The 20,699-nt window shown below is 50.2% G+C and overlaps 1 protein-coding gene across 1 annotated transcript in view; it reads left to right on the plus strand.

Moving 5' to 3' along the window:
* The window catches only part of Cdh4 (cadherin 4), a 479,197-nt gene that overhangs the window by 361,941 nt on the left and 96,557 nt on the right, over positions 1-20,699 (plus strand). Inside the window, 1 exon segment of the mRNA NM_001419540.1 lies at positions 12,592-12,765. Within this exon segment, the coding sequence (NP_001406469.1) occupies positions 12,592-12,765 (174 nt within the window).

Raw genomic sequence — 20,699 nt, forward strand, 5'->3', positions numbered from 1 at the left:
TCTCTATACAATATATTCAAGTTTACCCCCTGACCTCAAGTTTTGAAAACTACTCTATGTCCTGGAGTAAAAATTGTGCTGTCCCTACTTAATAAGATGGAGAGCAATCAAGAAAGGCACTGTCATTTACCTCTGGCCTACACATATACACAAGTGCACATACATAATGCATATACATTACATACTACACATCTGCACATACATGCAGATATATGCACTCACACTATATCCACATACTCACACACTGCACAGAAATACTCAGGCACATACCCTACACATATGAATTAAACACACACTGTACAAATATGTACTACACACACATATTGTTCATGCAACACTATACGAATGCATGCCTAGGACATACACATCACAAACACACATACCACACACATATACAATGCACAAATAAATGCACTACACATAAACACATGCACCAAACACATAAACTCCACAAACCTATAGTACACATACATGTGTATATACTAAATCAGACACATATGCACTATATACATGACAGATGCATATATACATACATATATATGTATACAATACATATGATGCTAGGGATCAAAACACTAATCATACACATACATGCATACATATGTACTACACACACCCTACATATGCACACACTACACATTCACTACACACTACACATATACTATGTATACACTATACATTGACACACATATACTATATACACACCACATGCACACATATGCTACACACATACTACACATACATGCACTGTTCACAGTACACAATACATGTATGCACACATATACGTTACACTTGCACGCAGGCACAAATGCTTACACTCCAGACAAGCACATACACACTCTTAAAAGCATCTATGTCAAGGGCTTCCCAGCAGGGCCTGAGGAAGAACTCACATGGAGATGCACCCTAAGCAAGAGTTCTGTTCCACAAGGTTCTAGAGAAGAAAGTGGCTGCCTTTAAAGCAGCGTCCACAGAATGTTTAAGTTTGGGAAAGCTCTCATGGAAAGGGGCCTTGGAGTAAATCCCTCGAGGACTGTTGCCCAGGGACCCCCTAATTTCTCGGTCCTGTTCTTTCATTTCTCTTCTGCCGAGGCTTCTGCGCCCGACGCCTCCCCATTCATTATTTTAGCGACTCTCCATGGCTCTGGGTAAAACCGACAGCTTTACAGTTAGATGAACCATAAAAAATTGGCAACTTCTCTCCTCCCCCCCACCCCCCAGCAGCTATTAAAGGCCGTCTTTCTGTGTGTGGTGCGGCGGTGCTCAAATCTGGAAGAATGTCCTTTTGTGCAGTCTTGCAGGAAAGCCGATAGCAATTCAATTAGAAAATGCAAATGAGGTCACATATTTCCCAGTGGAGCGCTGAGGTGCCCCTGAGGAATCGGAGCGACACACGGCCTCATGGTAAATACCGAAGACGAAGCACCCCTCGCTGCTGTCATCTGCCCGGCTGGTATGGTGCTTGAGGGTGGCGATAGGGCCTGTGGGTGTAGTTTGCCAAAAAGACACTGTTGTTTATGAAACTAATATTAGGTCTTCTAGCACATCAGCACTTTTGAAGGACCACATCACAGGCAGCTGTGAGCCTCCCTGGGATCCACCTACAAGGGATACAATGTATCCCAACTTCTAGTGCTGTAAAAGGTGGTCCGGTTTGGAGATAGGTTTTTGCAGCCGGGTTGGAGTCACAATGATGGCTGACCCTTTAGACACAGACACCGGGAGATCATTGTGGGGAGAAGAAACAAAGATAGAGTGGCCTCTGCATCCCCAGGATTGCCAAAAGTTGTCAGCCTGCCTGGAGTCAGATAGACAAGGAGCCAAGCCCCGGCCCCAGCCCCAGCCTCAGCCTCAGCCCCAGCCCTGGTCCCATCCCCGAGCCCAGCCCCGGGCCTCAGCCCCCACAACCTGACCTCAACCCCAACCTCAGTCTCAGTCTCAGCCCCAGCCCCAGCCCCAGCACCAGCCTCAGCCCCAGCCCCAGCCCCAGCACCAGCCTCAGCCCCAGCCCCAGCCCCAGCCCCAGCCCCAGCCCCAGCCTCAGTTCCAGCACCAGCACCAGCACCAGCCCCAGCCTCAGTCCCAGCCTCAGTCCTAGCCCCGCCCTGGCCTTAGCTCCAGCCTCAGTCCCAGCCCCAGCCAGTACTTTGATCTTGGACTCTAGCCTCCCACTGGAAGAGAATCAAACCTTTGGTTTAAGATCCCTCCCCTGAGGGGTTGGGGATTTAGCTCAGTGGTAGAGCGCTTGCCTAGGAAGCGCAAGGCCCTGGGTTCGATCCCCAGCTCCGAAAAAAAGAACAACAACAACAACAAAAAAAAAAAAAGATCCCTCCCCTGAATCCACAGTCCTTTGTTCTGCAGCCTGTTGATAATATTGCAGGAGCCACGGTGTTCAATAACTTCTACCCCAGGGCCATTACCCTATCCCCTGGTCCATTATCTCCTTCTCTGGGCCCATCCCCCCAACCCATCAGGCCCATCCTGCTGTCCCTCGGGCCCAGCACCCTCTTTCTTCCTGGTCCATTACCCTCCCGTTGTGTAGCTCCTTGACACACGTCCATGGCCCATCACCCACTTCCTGTCTCTTCCACCGTCTGACTGTCATGGCTGGCATCCCATCCTGCAGGATGGTAGCTTCATTCCTGTTTCTGCCTCTGAGGCTCCCATGACGCCTGTGAGAAAATGGAAAGGAGAAGTCTTAAGAATTAGTCTCAACCCAGCTCCGAAAAAAAAGAACCAAAAAAAAAAAAAAAAAAAAAAGAATTAGTCTCAACCATCCCCAGCCATTGCCACAGAGACTCGGAGACCTTGTGTGTGGCGGAACGGTGCCGAAAGAAGGATAGCCTCCACCCTCTGTGAGTTCCGGAAGCCTGGTGTTCTGAAACCCGAGGTAGACACTTAGAGGTTCAGAGACTTTCATTGAAAGAGGCCTCGGGACCTACTGCACTGAGGCTGCAGTGACTCGAGGCTTTACACAGAAGACATGTGTGCAAGAGGCATGGTCTGCCAGGAGACGCCACTAGAGGCGTTAGGTGACACGCAGGTCATGAAACTTGTATGTAAAAAACTGTCAAGGATGGACGCCTTCTTGACGAGACCAAGAACGCCATGAAGAGTAAGCTCCAAGGATAATCTCTCAAGCAAGCTGTGGGTAATCTCTCGCTGTCCTTGGCATCCTCCTGAGGAGAGCAGAGAGCTTCCTGGGCCTGTGAGCTCAGGCTACATCATGTCTCCACTACTCTGCAGGTCTGGGCTGGATGCCCTGGGACTAGGAGACACATGTGGTGACTGGTTCATGTGTATCTTGTGACTGCCAGCCAGAGCTGCTAAGACACCATATGGGAGAGGGACATGGATGGAGCCACAGCCCAGGAGCCACTGCTTGTCAGCAGTGAGCACCCATCAGTGTCAGAGCCTCATGCAGTCCATGAAATTGCGTCGTCATGTTGAGGAAGGGCACAGGTGATGGGCTTAAATGAGTGTCCCCAGATCTTCCCTGTCACTGCTCTGTGACAGCCCTCCAGCCCCAACGCTGGCTGGTTTACTGGTATTCTGGTACTGTCCCCCTCAGAGTGGGTCAAAAACTACTGAACTTCAAATTTGGGTGTCGTTCTCGCACTCCAAGAGGGTCCTAACCCTTTACTTGATGGGTACGTGGGCGACAGGAGGTAGGAGTGCTTGCCTAGGCACCATGACAGTTGACTACAGGGCTCTCCTACATCCAAAGCCCCGTGGCCAGGCTACCTCTCCAGGACACCGATGGGCGCACCTTCTGCCACTTGCTGTTCATGTCACTGTTACCATGACAGCTCCTGCCATTGCCCTAGGCCTCAGGGCTGAGTCACTATGTCATGAATCTGCCCAGATGTAGCCATCCTGTCTCTTGCCCAGCCTACAGCAGTGTAGGCCTGCCCGCGCAGTCTCTGGAGTACTCTGTTCTCATCCAGGGTGTTTGGTGACCTCTAGAATCATTCTGGATGTTGTGGGTGGGAGGTGCGCCTGGGGTCATTTGGATGGAGGTCAAGTAGCCTGCAGTGCCCAGGATAGTGAGACTCGCACATCACACTGCCTTCAAGGCCCACGATAGTGAGACTTACACACCAGACTGTCTGCAGTGCCCAGGATTGTGGACCCACAGTTCACACTTGTCTGCAGTGCACACAGTGGTGGGACCCACAGTTCACAACACTCCTGCTCTGCACATAGGCATCAGAGCGGAGTGCAAGCCCCCCCTAACGGAACAGTCATTTCCACCCTCTGGGTCAGCCATCACCTTCAAAAGAAGGAGCAGAGGACTGAGGGCTGCATCTCTGAGGGATCCAGTCTGAGTTCGAATGCCAGGGCCTCGGGCAGCACTGGATTCCACAGTTCTACGCTATGTTCATGAGTAAATGAAAAGCTGGTGCACACAGTAGTACTCCGCACACAGTAGGTGGCTCACACAGAAGGTTCAAGTCCGAGGTCCTTCCAGACGGGGAATGACAAAACAATCCACCTTGTTCAGGAAGCTTTTCCACACACACCTCAGTGGAATTCCAGCACCTCCCAGCTTGGCCAACAGTGCAAATGAACTTAGTTTACGTAAACAAAGTGGAAACACAGTGGCATCCAGCTCCTAGCAAGGACCGCATCCAACACCCACCTGGGGCCTTTTCCGAGTGAACTCATACAAAGGTGTGTGTAATCTCTCCTTGCTCTGTTTGTAACTGTGGCTATCTCTCTGCTGTTTTATTTTGTTTGTTAAATGCCAGTTTATTCTGCCTCAGCTGTTCCTTGGCTACTATGGAAACCGGGTAGACAGTTGCAGACAGAAGCCTAGCTAAATATTTTAAATGTGTATGCTTTGCAGACAAACAAAATGGACCCTTTCCCAGTTATACTGAAAAGGAAGAGGCAAAGGAATGGACACGAAGAGCTCAGAGTTCCTCCAGGAGGGTGAGAGGGAAGAGGGGAGAGGGAGAAGCAAGGAGGAGCCTCAACATCTAATTACCCTCAGTTAAAAGCAATGCCAGGCTTGTCAGTGGTGAGAGACCCCCAACATTTTCCATATTGAAACATGTTGAATCTTCATCTCTGGGGAAACCACCACAACAAAAGTTTACAAACCACACGCGCTCACCCGCACACACGCGCACGCGCGCGCGCGCGCACACACACACACACACACACACACACACACACACACACACACACGGTAAGACAGAGAAATGGAAGACAGCTATCAATAGATTTATTTGAGGGCCGTGGCTCATCTTCTCCTATTCCAGTGTGAGCCGAGCTCATTCACAATTCAGGAATAGCCCTCCATTTTGACGCAGATCCATACCCAGTTAGCAACCTCGGAATGCTAGACTTGAGACACAAATTATTTGCATGCCCTGGGTTAGCTCCGTATTTACCTCTGGGTTGGAGGAAGCACCTAGGTCTTCAGGCTACAATCCCAGTGACACTGTGTTTACCTGACTACATACAGAGCTGTAGCCATTGGGAGCTGGAGCCTGTATGGCAGCAAAGGCTGCTGGGTAAGAGGAGGAAGATGCTAGTTTAGCAGCTGTTAATTGCTGGATGCTGGGAGGGACCAGGGAAGTAGGTAGGCTTTGAAGATTCCAGAAACTTCTCTGCTGGGAACACCATCTGCCTGGGGCCGCAGCTAGACTCTTTCTCTTCAACATATAGCCGGAAGTATTTAAAATCCTCCAGTGATCGCTTCTCGGCCTTTTGGCTAAGATCAAGTGTAAAACCCTCCAGTGGCCACATCCCTCTACTGGGCCACAGACTGAAGGGCTGTGTCTGGTGGTAATACCCAGGAGAAAGGCCATGCCCTTCTGGCTAGCAGGAAGGTCCAAGTCTATACAACTCTACCCCTGCCATACACATATCTAGGAATTGAGTTGCCTGTGCCCAGTCTTTAACCACCATTTAGCAGAAGCCACATGATGAGGCCACAGAGTTCCTGTCTCCCCCACCACCCTGCAGCTGTGAAGCCAAATACACTTGGCAGGTTAGATGCCTTGTGGGTTTTTAATAATTATAATTTTCCTGGTAGAGAGAGTGTGTATGTGTTTGTGTATATGTATGTATGTGCATGTGTGTGTCTGTGTATATGTGTGTCTGTGTATATGTGTGTATGTGCATGTATGTGTCTGTATATGTGTATATGTGTGTGTGCTTGCATGTGTGCATGTGTCTTTGTGTGTATGTCCATGTATATTGTGTATGTGTGTATATGTGTGTATGTGTGTGTGTGTGCATGTGAATACATGTGTACGTGAGTGTATGTGTCTCTGTGTGTTTGTGTATGAGCATGTATGTGTTTTGTGTATGTGCATGTATGTGTCTGTGTATATGTGTGTGTGCATGTATGTGTCTGTATATATGTGTGTATGTGTGTGTGCGTGTGCATGTCTGTGTATATGTGTGTATGTGCATGTATGTGTCTGTGTATATGTGTGTATGTGCATGTATGTGTCTGTATATATGTGTGTATGTGTGTGTGCTTGCATGTGTGTGTGTCTGTATGTGTATGTGTGTATATGTCTGTGTATATGTGCATATGTGTCTGTATATGTGTGTGTCTGTGTATATGTGTATGTGCATGAGTGTATGTGTCTGTGTGTGTCTATGTGTATATGTGTGTATTATGTGTATGTGTATGTGTCTGTGTATATGTACGATGTGTATGTGCATGAGTATATGTGTGTGTCTGTGTATTGTATCTGTGTATATGTGTGCATGTGTGTATGTATGTGTGTAATGTCTGTGTATATCTGTGTAAGTGTGTGTGCATGTGCCTGTGCCTGTGCGTGTGCGTGTGTGTATGTGTGTGTGTTTTGGTACATGCATACCGCGTGTGCATGGGAAGGTCACAGAACAACTTTGCAGAATGAGTTCTCTTCTTCCATCTTTACGTGGGTCCCGGGGATTGATCTCGCTCCCTATCACCATACGCAGCAAGTGCTGTACCTGCTGAACCATCTTGCTGGCCCCTTACACACCCTGTCCATGGCTATGGCTGTGGGTCTCTTTCTGTGGGAAGAAACTCTCTGATCTCAGGCTCCTCTGTCAGTTACCTTTCTCTGCTCCTTGGAGCTGTGTGTCCCCTGCCTTTGCCACCTCCATGTTATCTTAGTTTATTACTTTTGTGGTATGGATCAGAGCCAGGGGCCTTGTGTGCACTAGGAAAGCACTCTACCATGGAGCTGCATCCCAACTCCTCTTTTCGCCTTCTCTCTTGTGCCAGGACTTCACTTGTCTTGCAGGCAGCCTTTGAGCATTCAGTCCTCTGCCTCAGCTTAGCACATAGCTGAGATTCCATGCCTGCATCACATACTTCCTCCTCTCCTTTATGATTGCAGGAGGGAGCCTTGGCTTGGGGATGCTCGCACAAGCACACATAGGCAAGAAGGCAGATCCCCACTTTGCCACCCCCACCCGAGACTTACCATTTCTTCCTGATGGAATGTCCTGGTCAGAAGAGCAAGAGGAAGAAAATGGGGCCACGAAATACCCCCACTCCTTTGCCCCTACACACTTTACTCTGTGTCCAGCCACTGGGTCCTACTCTCTGCTTATGCAAACAAGGACTGCAGGCTGCTGTGGAGACCACATGCCAGCCTTAGGGGTTCACAGGGCTGTGCTGCCAACCGGAGTCTTTCCAAAGAGTCACATTCTTGGGTGATAGAAGCTGCTCGACTGCTTCTCACTGAAGTGAAGTTGTCAATGTCACACCTTGACTAAGAGTCTTTGTCCCAGGGCCCTGTTGTGTGCCCCTCGGGAGCCAATGTGTAAGCTTTCATAAGCTGCTTTTACTGAATCAGGAAGATGAACACATATGCCCTTTTCTCAAAATTGGGAGGAATTTAAGGTGCTAAGAGGCACCCAGCATGTTCACCCAGACCCGGTGACTGGGGAGCTGGGAGAGCACTATCGTCTGTGCTGGTTCACCCCATCTCCAAAGTCAGGCGGCTCAACCATCCAGTGTTACAGAACTGGCGTCTGGGAACCTTAAAGCAATCCCATTTCCAGACTCTGGGCAGCAATGAGAAATCCTCTGTCTCTCAAGGGACTTTGTACAAGTGTGCAGGAGCCCAGTGAGTGGCATCCCAGGGCTGACTGACCATACTCCCGTAGCTGTGGGAATCGGGTAAGGATGGTCCATTTTCTAGGTCTTGTCAGTGTCCCTTCACTGAGAGCATGCCTCCATGGCATATCCACTCCAGCTGCAGGAACCTACCATGCCCAGTCCAGAGGCCTGGCACAGGGCCTGCTAGCCCTCAGGACTGCCGTCACAGAGATTTAGGAAATATTGATCAACATCTACCTGTAAGCCAGTTCCCACCCACTGCAAACTGGTCTCTGCCCACTGCAAACCACATCTCTCCCCGTTGCAAAACCAATATGGCAGACCCATGCCTGGAACAGGTGTTGAGGAGTTTCTGGTCCCAGGCACACTGTCCCTCGCAGGACCCTGTGTGACCGCACCTGCCTGTTTCACATTTAAACCTGTTGACTGTAAAGCCCAGGCTCCTGCGTGATTCCCTGTAGAAGATGAGCGGGTTGGACATCAGGGAACAATGAGGAAAGGTCGTTTTCCACATTATATTCTAACTCCAATTTGTTATCTTTAAAGATCACGGGGTGGGGTGGTGCATACTTTTAGTCCCCACCCTTAGGAGACAGAAACCAACAGACTGACGTGAGTTCGAAACCAGACTGGTCTACATAGCAAGCTCCAGGCCAGCTGGGCAATATAGTGAGACCTTGTCTCAAAAAAAAAAAATATGGTTATTTAAAACCTGCCCCAGATCGGTGTTGAATTATTCATCCCCAACGTGTGAATGGAGCCCACAGGGAACTGACTCAGCTTCTTGCTAATATGAAGCAGCCCTGGAGATCTCACTGAGAAGCCACAGGCAGTTACCCTCAGGGTCCTGCTCGGAGACCAACTCACCTACAGGCCAAGTAAGGCCTGGGCAGGACAGAGCCCCGGGCCTGGGCAGGACAGGGTTGTGAGGTGACTCACTGCCCGCTGCGGACAAGGGGAGGATAAGGCCGGTGCTTGCGTCTCAAATACAGGTCGCCCATGAGTTGGAGCCTCTACCTTCCAGGGGAAGTCCTCAGGCTGCCACTGTTTATATGTCTCACCTCTTCCCTGAAGTGACAACCTATGTGTCCTCAAGTTTGAGCATCTTGTTACTGTCCTGTGAGAGGGAGAAAAGGAAGGAGCCTGTGTTTGAGGTGGGTCCATGAAACCTACAAGAGGGATCCAAGACCAGTTGATACAGAAGGACTGCCAGACCCCCTCCCAGGATAATTCACACACAGGCACATGTGCACACACATACACTTGCACTTGCACACACACACATGCATACATATGCATGCACACATATGCATACACATTCACACATGCACACACACCACACACATGCACACACAATGCACACACGTGCACACACACATGCATGCACACAGACGCACACTGCAGAACAAGATGCACATTCCACCATTGCCATTTTTCCTTAAAGGCTGATGTTCAGGTGGAAAAAACAGCTTAGCTGTTAAAGCCCTTTATCTTACAACCATGAAGATCTGAGGCTAATAATCAGAATTCATATTTGAAAAAAGAAAGAAAAAAGACAAGTGGGGTGGAAGAGCACCTGTGATCCCAGCACTTTGGAAGCAGAAACTAGGGGGAGGGGGTCACAAGTTCAAGGCCGGCCTGGACTATGTAAGATCCCAGCTCAAGGAAAGAGGGAAGAGGGAGGGAAGGAGGAAGAGAGAATCGAGGAATCAAACAGATTTAGGCTATGAGTCTGACAGCTGGACAGCTGGTGCCTTGGAGTCCCATGATCCTAGGCTGGCCTGGATCCTTATAATCTACTGCCTTAGATCAGCCTAAAGGACAGACAGATCCTTGAATCTGGGATCGAGGAGGGGGGAGATAGATGGGGCAGGGCTAGCTATAATTAGTGCAGTGATTCTCAGCTTTCCTAATGCCGTGGCTCTCTAATACACTTTCTCACATCGTGGTGACCCGACCACAGAATTATGTCATTACTACTTCACAATTGTGATTTTGCTACTGTTATGAATAGTAATGTAAATAAGAAAATATACAGAATACCTGATCTGCCACCCCTGTGGGTTGAGAACCACAGCTCTAGGGGAAATCAGACCCTGGTTCTGGGATGCTATGGGTCAGATTTCTCCTCTTCTGTCACCAGCCCACCTTCCGCACAGCTACCCTAAGGTCCAGCAGCAAGGGGCACAGCGAGGCTTTCCTCTTGAAGCTGTATGCTCAATGCCCAGACAGCAGTCACAAAGGTTGTGAGCAAGGCTTCAGTTCATCAGCTGAGCTGGAGCGAGAGCAAGGAGCAAAGTGTTAGCATGTCCAGAGACTCTCAAGACACTGAGATGCAGAAACCCAGCAGGAAGCGGGCTGCAGAGGAGTCCGGACACGTGTCATTATGTACACACATCTCCCTCTGCGTGTGTGCCAGTCACATGCACACATGCGGAGTACCACGCAGATATGGATGTACTCTGCAATGCTTAGTAACAGCGGTGAACCTCACCTTCCCTTACCCGTCACTGGCAAACACAGAGAGAAGAAAATCAGCTGGTGTCCACCATTAGGGAGAATTGCTGGGGGTTGGTGGGGGTGGGGGTAGTGGAAGCGTCATTCATAACAGCATATTTGTGCATCCGTGTTCCTGTGCCATGTTCAGAAAGGGCCCGGATGCTCATATGTTTAGGAGAACCCGCCTTTCCCGCCAGGCTGGCCGCTAATTGCCTTCGACGATTTTTCTCCCAGAGCGGTGGGTGCTTCTTCCAAGGCAGAAGCCTGCGCAGGTCTGGCATTGACTTCCACCAGATTTTGTTATTACATTTGTCTCACAGCTTTAAAACAGTAGCAAATATGTGCAATTTATTTAAACAACACTTGGGAAATTAACGCCGTGCAAGCTCTTTTCTAAGCAAATGAAGATAAAGGCAGGTTTTTAAGCGGATGTGTGAGAGGTGCTTGGAGTTTCCAGTCTGCAATTAGAGGCCTCAGCAGAAGTGGCTACCATTGAAGAGGCGCCTCTGGGTGAGACAGCCTGATGGGCTCTGCCTCACCACACCAGAAGCACTGGGGACAAGCGGAATCCCCTCCCAGAGGCTGGCCACCTCTGGGATGTGCTCTGAATGAGAACAAGCAGTCTACAGGGTCTGGTGGCTACAAGCCTGTGAGACCAGCTATTCCAGGGGCAGAGGCAGGAACATCACTAGTCCAAAGCCTGGCTGTGCGGCCTATACAGTGAGTTCCTATCTTAAAATTAAATTTAAAAAAGGAAGGAAGGAAGGGAGGAAGGAAGGAGAGAAAGAAAGGAAAGAAAGAACAAAGGAAGGAAGAAAGGAAAGATAGAAAGAAGAAAAGAAAGAAAAAGAAAGAGAGAGAGAGAAAGAAAGAGAGAGAAAAAGAAAGAAGCAAGGGAGGAAAGAAAGAGAAGAAAAGAAGGGAGAGAAAACAAGGAGGACAGAGATCGGGGTGGCATTCCTTGCCTAGCATTCATAAGGCCTGGGGTTGGACCTAATGCTGGAAAAAATAACCCCTTCCCTCCAGAGCAGGCACCTGGGACAGGTGAGCCTGACATCTGGGGTTCGTGAAATTTGCAATGGGCACCCGTGTCTGAAAACCAATGATGTCCTTCACCCAAAGACTCAATAGACACAGACGTCCAGCCCACTCCTGAGCTGACCAGACCTGGGGCTAAGGAATGAGTGTTTCTAACAAGGTTCTTGGTGTACAGCTGCAGGGGTGGTGCCAGCCTGGAACTCAAGCCCTGTCCTCTCCCAGTGTGTTTAAAAGACAACCAAAGCAGGGAGACAAACCTCGGTCCCCACTTCCTTCATGGGAAGGTGCGGCGTCTCTATCCCACCCCAGACAGACACAGTCAAAGGGGGCTGCCACTCCACAGGGTCCCCAGAAGTGAGAGCCAGCACTTGGGAGGCTAAGCCAAGGTCCTCCTAGGTTCAACTGAGTTCCAAGCCAGCTGGAGCTACATGTAAAGGTGTCCATCCACAGTGTCGACTCTGAGGCTGTCCACCCACAGGGCCAATGCTAGGGCTGTCCATCCACAGGGAATGAGTGCCTCATCTTGTCAGACTGACAAGTGAACGGGTATATCGCTCTAATTAGCATTGTTGATTCATGGAAGATGTTGCAGATTGTGGGTGCTCAGTGTCTATTGGGGTATAAATGATCTATGCGTGTTCTCTTCTTGTTATGAAAGAAATGATTAGTTGGCCAAAGCTCTTTGTACTGGGGCTAGTGACCCTTTGTGGGTTTTCTTTCGAATACATCCACCCCCAGCACCAAAAGAATTTTAAAAATAATAAAAAAAACGTTATCCACGGAATTCATTAAGGAGCTATATTGACTCCTTTTGTGGTTTCTATTTCTTCTAATTCCACAACATATGACAAGACCCCTGCCCCTTCCCCAGTGTCCCCCATGTTTCCATGCCAGTAGGGGTGAACACAGAACCTCCTAACAGGTGTCTTTGTACAAAACCTAACCTGGCTTCTCTGACTCTCCTCCCTCAGAAAGGGAAGACAGTGGCCCTGGACCCCTCTCAGCTCCCGAAGGACACACTGCTGCCATGGCCTCAACAACACCAGAGCTCCGGAGGGCTGAGGAGGCAGAAGCGTGACTGGGTCATCCCACCCATCAACGTTCCCGAGAACTCCCGTGGGCCCTTCCCCCAGCAGCTCGTCAGGGTAAGTGGGCCTTGGTTGTTCTTAAGGCTGGCGTGGAGATGTCTCTTCCAGCCAGGGGAGATTCAGGTATGGGAGACACTACTGTAAAGGAACAGGCAAATCGCAGATCCAAAAACTCTAGGAGGATGCTCTTCTTCCAAGCCAACAGGCCCACTCCAGTTACAGCAACTGCTCTGGGGTTTATTCATGTACCACTGTCCTGTCTGTGGAAGCGTGTGTGACTCCTGTCCGTGATCTGACTGCCTGTGTTTTTCCCCGTGGGGCACTTGCACATCTGTGACAATGGTCACCACGGTGAAACATGGGGACACGATCCTGGGAAGAACCTATGAAAATAAGGATTCTGGGGTGTTGCAAGGGTCACGGATGGCCAGAGAATGCAGAAGGACACATTCTCGGGCCACTCATGCGTTCCTTTCATAGCAAATGAAGGCGTGTATTCAGTGCGCAGGTATCACCAGAGCCCCCAGCATTTTGTGTCACTACCATGAGCCCCGCGTGTTTCCTAGTCTATCCAAGAGTGACAAGGCCTTTACAACAGAAACTCTGGTTCACACAGCACACATCCAGGGAGACTCTGTGGCAGTGTCCCCGGCCTCTGCGCACACTCTTACCACAGTGGGTACGAGGCTTTTCTGAGTGTACACATCCCCTGGAACTGCCCTGTGAGTGAGAGGCAGGGCCTGGAGGGAGCTGTGGAGAATGGAAAGCCCACTGTGGGGGCCTCAGCTCCCACGTTGCTGTATGAAATGTCTCCTAAGACGATGCTGCTGTCAGCCCTGTAGTCCCCACACTGTACACAAGCCTCAGCCCTCCCCAGACAGCGCATGCCTCTGTTCTGTTTTCATTACTGAAAGGTTTTCTCCAAGTCTTTCACTTTAATATATAAATCAATTGGTGTTTCATCCAGCCATGTCTGCAACACTGCATTGTGTGTCATATGGAAAGTAGCTATGAACATGGTGACCGACCGACCAGAGCATCTACCCGGAGCCTCAGTGTGAGCCTCGGGGAGACCATGGGAACAGCAGAGTGTCTTAGAGATCCGCCAGGGTGCTGCAGGGTGCTAATGTCTTAGCAGACATTGCACACAGCATTGTGGGAGCTGAGGCCCCACAGTGGGCTTTCCATCCTCCACAGCTCCTTCCTGAACATCATCAGGTGGGACAGTGTGGGGGATCTGTGTCACTCAGCCCAGCCCTTCTTCCTCAGAGCTGGCTCATTTCTCTGAGATAGTCCAGTCTCCAAATCTCAAAGGCTCTCTGGGTCACATGTGTGAAGTGAGTGGGTCCAGGCAGCATGTAGGGGGAGGGGGCGCAATTCTTGAAAATAAGTTGCAAGCAGAACCTTGATTGACAGCTGCCAATCAGATTCATCCCCAGCCTCCGGGAAGGTCTGTTCTAAGTCATTCTCCTGGGTAGTGAGCGACAGGGATAGAGGACTCTGGCCTGTTCACATACAAAAGGCGTGTTCAGGGACAGGAATGGGGTCAGAGCTTAGAAGCACTGCAGCTTGGACAAAGACCCTAAGTCCTTGGTCTTTGTCCTACTGTCTACAGACAGGGGAAACATAACAAAACTACAGGAGGACTTTGTGGGCAGAGCCATGCACCCAGAAAGTGCTACCTGTATGCCACTGAGGATGGGGGACACCGGGGGTGGGGGTGGCCTCTGCCAAGATTCTTGAAATGCTTGACCCACACAGATGTGTCAGTGGTCCAAGATGGCCGGGCAGGTTGGAGCTCACTTTGTCCCAAACAGCAGAGTCCTGGATCCACTGTCCACTGGAGACCTCTCTCTGAGTTCACGGCATGTCAGAAGGAGCTGTCTGTGCATGGCCTTCCTTTGGGGATGGCTGCATAGCACGGGCATTTGTCCTCTACTGGTCTCACAGACATGGGGAAGTGTGTCTGGAGACAACAGCAGGCAGCAGATACTGCAAGCTGGGCAATCTAAACCTGTGAGGAGAATAAAGGAACCATGTTTTGACTGTGTACACAGCAGGCCACCTCATATACACATGTACATATACACACCCCACCCCATAAATGCATGTATGCATATATGCACATGTGAACACAGAGCATCCCACTTCACATATGCACAAATGCACACATGCACACGGAAACCTAATCCATGCATACATTCCCCCTTCCTACATATGTACACATAAACATGCACATACACCTATGGCCCACACACGCCAGCCATTTCAAACACACTCACATGTACACACAAGCCCACCTCGTGCACACACACATTACATCATTCACACAACCACACCCACATCACGTTTCTGTTGCTGGCTCTCACGGAGCACAGACCGTTACTCCGAGTGTGCTCCGCGGTGCTAGTTCGGCAGGAAGCCCCTGATTTCCTGTCGGTGTTCCAGGGCAGTGCTCCAGAAGCCCACATCAGAGCATGAATGCAGCTTGATGGGCGGGCAGCAGAGTTGGCACACGCAGAGGTTCAGCTGGGATTAGCTGCAGTTCCGTGCTCATTAAGGCATTTCATTCTGATAAAATATGTTAAATGAGAACGTGGGTGGAAGCAGAGGCAGAGTGTTCTTCCCAAACCCCGGTTAATTGCAGGCTTTTTCCGTGAAAGGAATAGTGTGTCTCTTCCTAAGTGCTCTACCCAACGGGGGACAGATCACTGTACGTGCAGGAAAGCTGACAAGAACAGCTAGGAAGTTGAGCAGTCAGGTGCACAGTACGAGATGGTCCCCACGAGCCGAGTCACACCAGTCCGTGGTGAAGCATGGGCTGAGCCACACGGTCCATGGCAAAGCACCATGGGGCTGCAGGGAAGTGTGACTGTCACCAACTGAACCGCTGGGCGTGCAGGCTGATAGCAAAGTGTGGCATGATCTCACTGGTTCACCTGTGGAGCTGGCCCGCAGTCTCCATTCCGAGCACAGGAGGAGTGGCTGTGGGAGACATTACCCATAAGTCCCAGCGGTTTTTGCTTATCGATGGGGGCGGGGAGATGCGTGGGTCAGCAAAGTGCACTCAGACGCTTGTGCAGAGATGGCTGGGCTCCTAGTTTGACACCTTTGAAGGAGAGTGGCTGTTTAGGAGATGGAGGGCAGGGAGAGGCACTCAAGAGGTGGTGTTTGAGGGATACAGTGTGCAGGCGATGCCAGCGTTGTCGATACCGCACCGGGCTGCCGGTAAACAACTTCCAGTATACAGCACTTTGTGCCGCCATTGGCACAAATCACAGAGTCTGTTGGACAGAGGCCTACAAAATCAGGAACCAAAATAAACCTCTGTTTATAGGTCAGTTATCCTGGGTGACACCATAGCAATGGCAGGCTGATTAGCACAGTGGTGACCACCCTGGAAAGCTCCCAGAGGAACAGTAGGAAACGCTGGACACAGTCCCTAGTGTAGAATCCCAGCACCGGCCTGGGCTGCGTGGGGCACCCCTTTCCCTTTTGGAGATTTGGGGAAAGAGTAGAGAGCTCTCCCATAGCGGTCAAAAACACCAGCGCTCAGCTTCCGCTTGTCCCTCCAGATTGGGCTCCAGGTCCCCAGCAGTGCTGATGGCTTCTAACGGGATGTCAGCATGAGCTTTGAAAGCCGCTCGCCGCTCTAACGTGCTCATGAAGTTTGACTGCTGGCAAGATGCAGGGGAGGATAAAACAGGACTTGTAGAAAGAGGTCTGTTCCACAGCTGAATCTAATAGAAATTCAGAATTTGTTAACTGGGGAGGTTGTCCGTGGCGTCGGCAGCACAAATTGACTGGAGACAAGGAGGAGGAGACGCAGTGTTCTTGGGGGACAAGTCATTTAATTTTGGAAGCCGGGATTTGAGGAGACAAGAAGCCATGCAAACGGGACCCTGCTAGAAAGTTAGCCCCAGGAATAGCTACAGACAAGAGGAGGAAGCTGCCACAAAACCACTCCATGTGGGGACAATGCCCTGCAGAAGGTGACATAGGCAGTGTCTCAGCAGAGAGATCATAAGTAGCACTGACAGAAGGTCACTTGATCCAATGCTGACAGCCACAATAGCTCAACCAGGTGGAAGCCAAGTGTGTTTGCTTCTCTGTTTTCACATGTATTTTCACAAGTATAATGTGCAGGTGCGTGGAGCATGTGCATGAGTGCATGTGTGTGCACATGTGTGTGGGCACATGTGAGTGTGTGCATATGTGTGGATGCATATGCACATGTGCCAATTTAACAATAAAAAGTCAGGAAAGGAGCTGGAGAGACAGCTCAATGGTCAACACTCGCTGAGCTTGCAGAAGATTCCGTTCCCAGCACCCACATGGAGGCTTCATCTGTCACTCTAGTTCCATGGGATTGGATGCCCTCTCCTGGCCTCTGCAGGCTCCTGTATGCAGGTTCTACATATAAACTCGCACGGGCAAGCACAAATACAGATATGTAGGTAGGTAAATAGGTAGATGGATAGAGAAATGATAGATGATAGATGATTGATGATGATGACAGACAGACAGACGTGTTTGTTTTGTAAACGCAGAATAAAAGCATCAAGCAAAGCACACAGATTCCCTAGAGGGAAGGGGATCCAAAGATGGTGTCTGAGTTTGTTTGGCAAAGAGGAGACTTTTATGTGTTTAGGGATGGAGCAAGTTCTCCTTTCTGCTCAAAATTGGCTGTTTTGTGCGGCTACAGGGGATTGGATAATTTAGACAAAGAAAGGGAACCTGGTTCTCACCACAGGAACCTCTCCCCTTGCCCCACCACAGGAGGTGTGAAAGCCACCAAATAGTTCCCTCCAGCAGGAAACAGCCACCAATTCTGTCTTGGACAAGCAGAAGAAGCAGGAAGTAGCCATCTTAAATAGGGTAGTCTACCTACAGTCTTCTTCCTGTCTGTGCCTGACTCCTCCTCCCTCCCCAGTACCTTCTGCAACTCCATTGTTCTCAGCAAACTTGTCTTAGAGCTAAGTCCTCACACTAAACCCCAGTCACAGTGGGTGTCAAGCGGCCTCCAGCTTGCTTGTTTTCTAGTTTACTAGCAAGCCAGTTCTTACTTTAGCCTGGTGGGGGTCCCACTGAGTGGACAGCATCCTGCGGACGCTCCCCATCCCCTATGCTGGCCACTTCTCAGGACCCAGCACAGCTTCAGTTCCTAAAGGGATGGGAAGCTCTCAGACCCAACACTGCAGACAGAATGGATGTCACTAAGGATTTATAAGGTCAACCGGTAATATCAGGGCCAGGCCCTCCCACCTCTGTGATCACCCCGCCCACCTCTGTGATCGCCCCGCCCACCTCTTGTTTGCCCCGCCCACCTCTGTGGTCTCCCCATTGTCACTGGGAATAGTGCAGGTAAAGACATAGAACTTGATAGCACTTCTCTCAAGGGTTCTGGCCCCTGCTCAAGTCATCTGTACCTCACTGACTGTTGTGGCTTACAATGGTGTGTCTGTGTGTTTAGTCGGCGTGTGATAGTTAATTTCGGCTGTCAACTTTATTAGACTAAAAACACCCAGGGCCACCATGACGCTGTCTGTGGGGTGTTTTCATAGAGGGAAGAGCCACCCTGAATGTGGGCAGAACCACCCACGGGATCCTGATCTGAATAAAAAGGAGAAAAGCACCTGATACCAACAACCCCCTTTGGTCACCCCAATCTGCTAAGATGAGCTCAAGCAGCCCCGTGTTCCCAGCACCATGTCTTCTCTACCCTGGTGGGTGGCCTCTCTCACACAGTGAGCCAAAATAAGTGCTTTTGTCAGGGGTTCCATCACAAGGAGGAGCATAACAACTCATACTAACACCCACACAGATTACTTTGACTGTCCCATAGTAGGCAGTATAGCGACCCCTGCCGGGAGAAAGCAGCCCTGGGGAGCCGTGTGGTCACGTGACACCCCACCGCACTGCAGGAGCCTCTAGAGCACCAGTTCTCAACCTGCGGGTCGAGACCCCCACCAGAGGTCGCATATCCGATACCCTCACCACACATCAGATGTCTGCATTACGATTCATAACAGTAGCAAAATTACAATTAGGAAGTAGCCATGAAATAATCTTATGGTTGGGGGTCACCACAGCATGAGGAACTGTGTTGAAGGGCCGCAGCGTTGGGAAGGTTGAGGACCACGGCTCTAGAGGAAGTCAGGCTGGCAGGGGAGGATGCAGCCCAGTCCAGAAGGAAGCAGGCCTCCCCGGGGAAACTGACATTCTCACAATGTGTACCCTTTCCCACCATGTCCCCCGCTACAGGTAGGAGTGCCTTCCTAGCCCCATGGTGAGGAAGAGATGGTGTCATTCTGGAGGAGCAGCCCAACAGACAGGACAAGACATCCCCCACAAGCACCCCTGTAATTTACAGTGTCCTGGTTCTGCTGTCCACGCTGGAGCCTCAGGACACGACAAAAGCAGTGTCCCCCACCTCAGCTGCCCGGTCTTCTGTGGTTTAATCAGTCCTGTGAAAGAACTAAGTGGGCCTTTGTACTCACTGTCCCTTGTCTGAGCAGAAAATGTTCCCTCTCTTGACTGCCCTCGTGGCTATACTGATACAGCAGAGAGTTCCTTACAAAAGGACAGTAAAATCAAATTGCTGCAAGTACTCAGATAATTTATTGGAGAATATTCAATTAGAATACATTAATGTTTTGGATTTCCATCATCAATTTACTGTCAGAAATTTAGAGCCGCTCCTGAGCTGCCGGCTCAAGTGGGTGCACTTAGGTGAGGATAGAAAGGCTTCCCCAAGCAGCTCCACCATGGCCAGCCACAGCATTAGAGCCTCACACACTGGACCAGCTCTAGGATGGAGGCCAGATGTGGTCGGGATGCTGGGCAGTGGGGACCATGCTACTCCAGGTGGGTCACTCGGAACAAGGGAAGGAGAGTAGTGGGTCTCTACCGAATGTGGTAATGGCTAATTCTAGGTGACCATGGGAAGGTTCAGGTCTCAGGCTCTGGGAAAGCTTGAGGCACAGATGGCTACCTAATATCACTGCTCTGCACATGACGTTGCCCCTTAGTCATGGGACTGCAAGAGTCACATGGTGGAGCCAGCTTCAGAGGCATCACGATATCCTTCACATTTTGAGTGGGCAAGGGCCGCTCAAATGACAGACTTTGACTTGAAGAGATATCCCCAGTCAGAGGTGACAGGTATCAGCCACCCTACCTCTAGATGGCCAAGAAGTGCCCCAGCAGGATATTCTCTTGTATGTTGTTCTCTACAGGACAGAGACAGGAGGCCCCATGCTCCATTTTTTGAACCCAATGGGTCTAGATGCATTTGTATAAAGTATAAAAGAACTGGCCTGTGGAGCCTGGACCAGCTCACATCTCACTGTCCCCAACTCATTCTGTGGAGGAGAAGCAAGTGGTGGCAGGGACCCTCCTCTCCCAGCCTCCCAGGAGGCTGTGCACAGTTCAGGCCCCTCCCACATTAGCACTTCTTTTTTTTTTTTTTTTTTTTCCGGAGCTGGGGACTGAACCCAGGGCCTTGCGCTTGCTAGGCAAGCTCTCTACCACTGAGCTAAGTCCCCAACCCCCACATTAGCACTTCTTGATGATCTCCAGGTAAACCAGAGTGGAAATGTGCCTCCAGGGCCAGCAGTGGTCTCAGTACAGCCCCTCTGTGTCTCTGCCCTGCCTCTGGTTGGAAGTGTCAGGCCAGAGCAGAACACCTGCAGCATACAGCTTTGCATCAGTGAGGGTTCTCTAAGGAACAGACAGATATACTTTATACACACATATGCGTGCACACATATGCATACATGAACACACACATACGCATGCACACACATGCACACATGGACACACATATACACACATGCACAAGCATGTACATACACACATACACACACAAACAGTACATACGCATGCACACATGGACACACATACACATGCACACACACAAATGCACATACATGTGTACACACACATGGACACATATACACAAGCACACATATGTATGCACACATACACAT

Source organism: Rattus norvegicus, chromosome 3 (genome assembly GCF_021556685.1).
Source record: "Rattus norvegicus strain SHRSP/BbbUtx chromosome 3, alternate assembly SHRSP_T2T, whole genome shotgun sequence".
Taxonomy (NCBI): Eukaryota; Metazoa; Chordata; class Mammalia; order Rodentia; family Muridae; genus Rattus; species Rattus norvegicus.